Here is an 8,854-nt window from a genome sequence, read left to right on the forward strand (position 1 = left end):
ATAGGGTATGATCCTTGTTTCCACATGTACCTATGACCTAACCAAGCTCAAACGTAGGCATACGCCCACCGGGGACCCCGATGGGATGCGATCAAAGGGGTAGACGGCGCGGTCAACAGAACTAGGGTTTCGTCAGAAATCGAGCATCGGACCTAGGGAATGGCCCCAAAACTTGTGTGTGTCCACATGGCATGCACAAAAGTGATTTGAGATGGTTCTATGTCCAATCCTACCCCCTCCGGGTGTGCCCGGCTTCTCGGACATGGGGTTCCTACACTTAGGCAGATTCTGCATGTATAGGGGGGAACTCCCTCGGAGGTGAACCGGAGAGAACCTTGGGATCATAGGGTATGATCCTTGTTTCCACATGTACCTATGACCTAACCAAGCTCAAACGTAGGCATACGCCCACCGGGGGACCCCCGATGTGATGCAGTCAAAGGGGTAGAGCAGGCGCGGTCCAACGGAGACTAGGGTTTCGTCGGAAATCGAGCATCGGATCTAGGGAATGGCCCCAAAACTTGTGTGTGTCCACATGGCATGCACAAAAGTGATTTGAGATGGTTCTATATCCAATGCTACCCCCTCACGGGTGTGCCGGCTTCTCGGACATGGGGTTCCTACACTTAGGCGGATCCACGCATGTATAGGGGGAACTCCCTCGGAGGTGAACCGGAGAGAACCTTGGGATCATAGGGTATGATCCTTGTTTCCACATGTACCTATGACCTAACCAAGCTCAAACGTAGGCATACGCCCACCGGGGGAACCCCGATGGGATGCAGTCAAAGGGGTAGACGGCGCGGTCTATTCTATTCTTATTTTTTGTAGTCAAAGGGTTAGGGTTAGGGTTATGATTTGAGATGGTTCTATACTATTCTTATTTTTTGTAGTAAATAGTGACAATATTTATTTAAAAAAATAAAAAGAAAAATAAAATAAAAAAAAACTGCCTGTGCCGACGGTCACCGTCGGCACAGGTGGGTCGACCATAATGGTCAGACCCACCAACACGCGCGCCCCACACACACGAGCCGCGCGCCACATCCACTCGTGACCACCCACCGCCGCCGCCACCCACCGCCGCGCCATCCCCGCCGCCGAGCTGCTCCGCCGCCGCCGCTCCGGCCGAGATCCCGCCGTCGCCCACCCCCGCGCCGCCGCCGCCACCTTGCCCCGCGCCGCCGCCGTCCCCCGTACCACCTGCCCCATGCGCCGCCGCCGCCTGCCCACCGCCGCCGCCGCCTTCCTCCCGGCCGCCGCCGCTGCCCCGCAGCCCGCCGCCATCCTCCCGGCCGCCGCCGCCCTGCCCCGCGCCGCCGCCTTCCTCCCGGCCGCCGTCGCCCTGCCCCGCAGCCCGCCGGCCATGGTAAGTTTCTTACCGTTTATTTATTTTTTTTAGCTTTTTAGTATTTGCAATTAGCTAGGTAATTTGAAATGTAAATAATTTGAAAGAAACATGTAAAGAATTTGGAAATTGAAATGAAGTAAAATAGAATTTGCAAATTGAAATTGAAATTGAAATTGTAATGTAAATTTGCAAATTGAAATTGAAATGAAGTAAAGAATTGAAATAGAATTGTAATTGTAAATTTGCAAATTGAAATAGAACTTGCAAATTGAAATTGAAATTGAAATGAAGTAAAGAATTTGGAAATTGAAATTGAAATTGTAATGTAAATTGAAATGAAAATGAAGGAATAGAAATGGAAATTGAAGTGAAATAAATTAGAATTTTGTAGAAATGCATTTGTTTTATGAATTGATGAATTTGCATTGACAAATTTTTATTATTTTAACTTGGTCCAGTAGTGAGCATCCCGCGTGACGATCCCGGATCTTGCGGCGCATCTCTACGGCCGTCGACATCGCCGGTTGTTCGACTACTTCCTCTACAAACCGGGTGAGCTGAATTGCCGACTCCCCCTCCGCATTTTTTATGTCATTAGATTTCATTTCTCCGTCAAGTCGCGTAACCTAGGTGTCAATTCCCGTCCGCAAGCGTTACGCGGATAAATATGCATTAGTGGTCAGCATATTTTGAACCGTAACGCTTGTGGCATTTACGGAGACGATCGCCGGACCACGTAGTTGGGCACGTTTTCCATGTTACGCTCGGGTGCGAGACAGGATTTCGTCGGCGCCTCCCTGTTGTTCTCCGGATGCACATCCTCTCGGCTTTGCCGAGACGTGTATCGGGAGAGCAGCGAGGAGGTGCTGCCGAAATTCTGTCTCGCACCCGAGCAGCGTGGAGAACGTGCCCAACTTCTGGTCCAGCTGCTAGGAGCCCACCTAGTAGAGATGTAGGTTGATGCACGCGTTTTCGCCGGTAGAAAAGTAAAAATATGATGCATTCAATTTCATGCTACTATTTGTTGTTTGTCACGCAATAAAGCAGGATGGCTGATAATGAGTGGATGTACAGTGGCCGTGTTAGTTCGACTCAAGTGACAGATGAATGGAAATGGAAGACCGATTTGTTAGTGAAGGAGTTAGCTCGTGGTTCAAAGGGGATTGTTCGTCCCCGTTGCCCTTGCAATGTCTGCAGGAGGCGTCATCCTAAGGATATTCTAGAGATGACTAAACACCTTTGGTGGAATGGGTATATGCGTGACTACGACCCGCCGGTCGACTTTTCTCGGCACGAACGTGATAGAGGTGAGGTGATGCGGCAGCGGATCGATGGCAATGAGAACGATGGCATCTTAAACTTGCTAGATGATCTTCGGGATGCTGACATGCCAGAGTTACCATGGGACGAACAGTCTGAACCGGAGGAACCGCCTGAACCGGAGGGACCGCCACAACCGGAGGAACTTCCAGAGGAGGAACCTGAGCCAACCGCGAGGGCCTTCATTGATATGATGGCCTCAGCTAGGAGGCCTCTATACCCGGGTGCAAAAATGTCTCAACTTGATGGCATCACGCAGTTGCTAGCCGACAAGTGCATGTTTGAGAGTACTCGAGCATCCTTTGAAAAGACTACGAGCACGATAGGTAACATGTTGCCTGAAGGTCATTGCTTGCCCAAGACCATGTACGAAGCAGAAGAAAATCTTGAAAGCATTGAAAATGGATTATGTAACATATGATGTCTGTCCAAAACTTTGCCTTTTGTTTTGGAAAGACTATGCGGATGACAAGTACTGTGCCAAGTGTGGTCACTCTAGGTATCATGAGGTAGATGTAGGCAATGGTCAGAAGAGGCAGACAAAAGTAGCCATAAAGATTCTTCGTTATCTCCCATTCATCAAAAGAATCCAGCGGCTTTACATGTTCGAGGAGACTGCCAAGCAGATGACATGGCATAAGACCGGGATAAGATTGCAAGACGAGAAGAAACGGGTACCCATGGTACATCCATCTGATGGTCAATCATGGAAGCACTTCGATGAAAAGCACCCAAATGAGGCAAGTGAGGCTCGGAATGTTAGAATTGCGATAGCAACCGATGGATTCAACCCATATGGTATGTCGACTGCCGCGTACAGCTGCTGGCCCGTGTTTGTTATTCCGCTCAATCTCCCTCCCGGAGTCGTAATGCAAAGGAAGAACATATTCTTGTCGATGATCCTTCCAGGGCCTGAATATCCAGGGAAGAAATTGAGTGTCTTAATGCAACCACTTGTGGATGATTTGCACCACTCGTGGCATCACGGTACATTGACATACGACCGAGCATCAAAGAGAAACTTCATCATGAAAGTTTGGTTCCACTATTCGATGCATGACCTACCCGGGTACGCCCTATTCTGTGGGCATAGTACAGCTGGTAAGTTTCCATGCCCAGTGTGCAGGCACGAACTAGAATTCAGGCACCTAAAAGCTGGACACAAATATGTTGCCTTTGACAAACACCGCAAGTTCCTCAGTCCAGGGCATCGGTTCAGATCTGACAAGAAAAACTTCACGAAAGGCGTAGTTGTGCTTGAACATAAAGAAATACCAAAGTTCAATGGTGCAACTGTTGATGCTGAGCTACGTGCTCTCCAGCCTAGTAAGGAACCCGACCACCAATTTGAGGGATATGGTAAAACGCACAACTGGACTCACATAGCAGGCATAACAGAGCTCGAGTATTACAAGGACCTTGAACTTCCCCATAATATCGATATGATGCACACCGAAAAGAATTGTGGGGAGGCATTCCTTAACACCTGCTGCAACATACCAGGCAAGTCAAGGGATAATGTTTCAGCTAGAGTCGATATTGAGGAGATATGTGACAGGGTGGCTCTACACATGCAGCCTCCTGAGGGCAATCGAAAAGGTTGGTTAAAGCCGCATGCCAAGTACTGTCTTGATAGCGCCGACAAGAAGGAGGCATTTACGTGGCTCAAATATGACGTGATGTTCCCTGATGGTTATTGTTCGAATATGAGTAAGGGAGTCAATCTTGCTACAGGAAAAATAAATGGGCTCAAGAGTCACGACTATCATATATGGATTGAGCGGCTGATGCCAGTGATGCTTCGAGGGTATCTCCCCGATCATGTCTGGCGAGTGCTTGCGGAGGTGAGCCATTTTTTCCGCACGGTCTGTGCTAAGCAGATATGTACCGAGGTGATTAAGAAGCTGCAGAAGCAAGTGCCGGACATGCTATGCAAGTTAGAGATGATATTCCCCCCAGGCTTCTTCACTCCGATGTTACATCTCATCGTGCATCTCGCCAACGAGGCACTCTTGGGGGACCGGTGCGATATCGTTGGCAGTTTTGTATTGAGAGGGATTTCAAATATATTCGGTACAAATGTGGAAACAAAAATAAGATTGAAGCATGCATAGCTGAGGCAACTCTCCTCCATGAGATGGCAGACGCCACGACAATGTACTATGCCAATGATGTGCCCACTAAGCATAACCCGGTCGCTCGGTACAATTCCGATGAGCCCAACCGTGACCCAAAGCTCTTGCTCTTCAAATATCCCGGTGGCAAGGCCGGTGCCTCAAAAGTGGAGAACATTTCGCCAGAAGAGAAGGATTGCATAATGCTTTACGTGCTTATGAACATGGAGGAAGTGGTCGATTTCATGAGGTAAAATGATGAACCAATTACTTTGCAACCAATAACTTGGTTTTGGTCTAATACGTATTTTCTCCTTTCAGCCAATTCCATGATGAAATGTGGTCAGGAAGAAATGGTCCCACTCCCACGCAGTGGTACACTCTTCTGAAAGAGGGTGCCCCGCCCTTAAATAAAAGCTTCGTGAACAGGTTCCATGAAAAAGTAATTTCTCAAATGTTCCTCTTACTTTGCAATCCGTGACTTGTCTTATTACACGTAACTAATGCACAAAATAATCTGAACTGAACTTGTAGGGAGCTGATCCCAACGTTGAGATGACAGATGAGTTGAGATGCGTTTCCCAGGGTTTTAACCGTAGAGTCCATACGCATGAGAAGTATGATGTAAATGGGTATCGCTTCCATACGGAGTTTCACCAGAAGAACCGGCCTAATGCAAAAACAATAAATACTGGGGTCTACACCCGCAGAGCCGATGATCTTGATTACTATGGAAGGTTACAAAAGGTATACGAGTTGACGTTCAACAACGCAAACATAGAAATCAAGCTCTTTGTGTTCAAATGCCACTGGTTTGACCCACACGGTGGAATGAGAAGCACCCCTTCCATTGGTTTAGTTGAAGTTAGGCCTACAACCACCTACAGCGGATCCGACGTCTATGTTGTGGCTCACCAAACCAAGCAAGTTTATTATTTGTCCTACCCATGTCAGAATGAGGAACTCATGGGCTGGCAAGTCGTGTTCCAGGTATCGCCACATGGTAAGCTACCCATCCCCTCCGAGGACGATTACAACAACATTGACCCGGTAACATATGAGGGAATTTTCTATCAAGAGGAAGAGCAGTTCGGGGCTCTTCAAATAGACATAGGTCTTCAGGATCTCCACAACGATGTACAAATGCGTGGTGAGACCGTGGTGGACCTGAAGGACATAGCTATGCTCACCAAGCGCCATGCGAACAAAGACAACATTGTCGAGACTCAACCGGAACCCAATGCCGACCATGAATACTCATATGATACTGATTTTGATAGTGAGGCTGAGAACCCAATGCCTAGAGATGAGAGTGGTGATGAATGGTGAGGGTCTTTTATGCTTAGTACCTACATTATCATTATGCTTAATACATACATTTGTCATTATGCTTAGTACCTACATTATCATTATGCTTAATACATACATTTGTCATTATGCTTAATACCTACATTTTTCATTATGCTTAGTACCTATATTTGTCATTATGCTTAGTGTTTACTCATTTTCAACATGCTTATTAATTATTTTCTCTTTTCTTATGCAGGTAATTGCCCAATATGAGCGGACGGAAGGCATCATCGAGCTCCTTGCTTGATCAGATGCATCAGCGGAAGCCAGGGCCGGGTGCTTCCAGACGGAGTGGAAGACCCATTGTTCCCACCCGGCGTTACGAAGACGCAGACGGAGGACGGGGAGGACGAGGGGGAGGACGAGCTGGAGGACGAGGGGGAGGACGAGGGGGAGGACGAGGGGGGAATGCACAGCTCCTTCTAGCTGACATTCCCTCTGCTTCTGACTCAGTGGCTTCACAGTCTATGGACGAGGAGGACACTAGGGAGGAGGAGGAGGACACTAGGGAGGAGGAGGAGGAGTCTAGGGACGAGGAGGCTTCGACGGAGATGGCTCCGAAGAAGTTGCGGATTCGTGGGGAAGCGCAGGTTCCCGATGAGAGTAAGGAACCTGCTACGGAGGATGAGAAGTGGCTCCTTGTCCCAGGAAAGATAGAGTAAGTAGTAAGGTGATTTCATTTTCGTTATGACACTTAGCATTTTCTAATGTTTGATAATTGTGCAGGAATTTCACATACACGGGGAAGAATGTCCGCGTGCCAGGGAGTCTGATTGGAGCTGCTATTAGGAAGTACTGGCCGGGGATGTACACTCCGGTCCTTGGGGGCGAGTCCAAGCTAGCCTACACTTGGGAAGACTTTGAGATAGCGCCTTACCCTGGCTTTACTTCCGCCGCCGACGCCGTGATCAAGAAGTTTTGGGTACGTAATGCATACTCTTTGGGTTTCGTTCATATGTAGTTGATAACCCCACCGTGATAACTCATGCCTCTCACACTTTCTGTTATGCTTGATTGCAGCGCAATTATAGGAGTGGCGGCGAGCATAAGGAGAGGGCGGACGTGGTGCTCCGTAACATGTGTCGGAAGTTGACACGGCAGCGGTGGTACAACCAGAGGATCACGTGCATCGGCCACTTCTATGCTGAGCAGGGCGTAAGGTACACAAAGCCTGAGATTGTGCAGGGACTCGCCCCGGCTATGACGATAGATGACTTCATGTCGGTAAGTAATTGTCAATGCGATTCTATGTACCGCGGCTAACTTGCAACTATATTGTTTGTTCTTCAAATGAGTTTTGATTTTGCAGGTTGTACCACATTGGGCTGATAATAATAAGAGGGCCGCCTTCATGGAGTTGGTCAAGAATTGGGTCGGCGAAAACCCCGATTTCAAGGCCGTGAGCGACCGGAACAAGGCCAACCGTGGGAATCAGGGAACACACAGTGCGGGGAGCAGCAGCACCGATCGCTATCGGGAGCGTCTGGTACATATAAAAATGGAACAAGCTGCATTTTTTTGATTTTCGATGATATGCATAACATTTGTTTTGTGATGCAGGGGAAGAAGCTCGGGAGGGAACTTGGTGAGATGGAAGCGTGGACGCACATGAAGCTGGTGACGCCCCGTCCGAACGAGCCTCGGCCCGCGCCTGAGATGTACTACGGCAAGGCCAAAGAGAACAAGGAAAGATACTGCGAGGAGTACGCCAAGCTCCATCCAGAGGTGGAGGACCCTATGACCGAGCCGGTCGACGAGGTGGCGATGATGCTGGCGGGGTCCGGCCAGCCGCATGGACGTCCTGCCTGCCTTGCTGGGGGTTTCAAGCCTCAGAGGAACTTCACGCAGATCAAGGCTACCCTCCCCTCCGGCAGCTACGCTACCTCCTCGCGGACTACATGCCGTTCTCGGGTAGAGGTAGATGTAAGTCATCCACACTTTCATCCTCTGTTTTGACTCTTGTTCCTGAATGGCTATGTTGATGAGACGCATTATTTCTGAAATTGTAGACTCAGCTCGAGGAGGCCTATGCAGTAGCTTACGAGGAGTATCTCGAGAAGATTAAGGAGCATGACCTTGTGAAAGATGCCTATGTCCAGTGGACGAGCAACCAGATGGCGGTAAGTTTCAATCTCTATGGTTGCAAAACATCATAAGTCCCCATGTTTGAATCTGAGCTATCTCTCCCGTTTCTTGCAGAGTTTCACTCGGTTCATGATGACTGGAGTGCGAGAGGAACCACTCCCAGAGCCACCTCATCCGGGGCCGACGCCAGTGTTCCCGTCCAAGGAGGAGTTCTATATCATGTACAAGCGTCAGCGTCAGTTGACCCCGGTAAGTTGCTAACTTGGCTAAGTTGCTAACTTGGTGTGACATGGCTAAGTTGCTAACTCCCTCCAACATGTAGGGATTGGGAGAATCCGGGAACGACACTCCTTGTGGTACGCCGATGCACCCCGGTCGCCATTCTCCTGGTGCTTCTGCCGAACCTCGGCATTTTTCTGGTTCCGGTGGCTCTCGTCGTGGTTCTACCTCCCCGAGCACCGTCGAAATACAGCGGCCTCACTTCACCCACTCGGAGCTAGATCGTCTGTAGCTAGATCGTCACTCGGGTGGTGCACCACCATAGTTTCTACATTGTACTAGCACATGATGACACGCTCCATCTTTGTAGTGGATCCGGTGTATGTACCATGGTCTTGTATGCTATATTTGTGCT

The 8,854-nt window shown here is 49.0% G+C and overlaps 1 protein-coding gene across 1 annotated transcript; it reads left to right on the plus strand.

Moving 5' to 3' along the window:
- The first annotated feature begins 7,254 nt into the window (after window positions 1-7,254).
- On the plus strand, window positions 7,255-8,854 carry LOC127310563 (uncharacterized). Its single transcript, XM_071821344.1, has 6 exons — window positions 7,255-7,359; window positions 7,445-7,621; window positions 7,696-8,058; window positions 8,145-8,255; window positions 8,335-8,469; window positions 8,543-8,854. The coding sequence occupies exons 1-6, from the start codon at window positions 7,336-7,338 to the stop codon at window positions 8,729-8,731; spliced, it is 999 nt and encodes a 332-aa protein (XP_071677445.1). The 5' UTR covers window positions 7,255-7,335; the 3' UTR covers window positions 8,732-8,854.

Source organism: Lolium perenne, chromosome 6 (assembly GCF_019359855.2).
Source record: "Lolium perenne isolate Kyuss_39 chromosome 6, Kyuss_2.0, whole genome shotgun sequence".
In the NCBI taxonomy this organism is placed as follows: domain Eukaryota; kingdom Viridiplantae; phylum Streptophyta; class Magnoliopsida; order Poales; family Poaceae; genus Lolium; species Lolium perenne.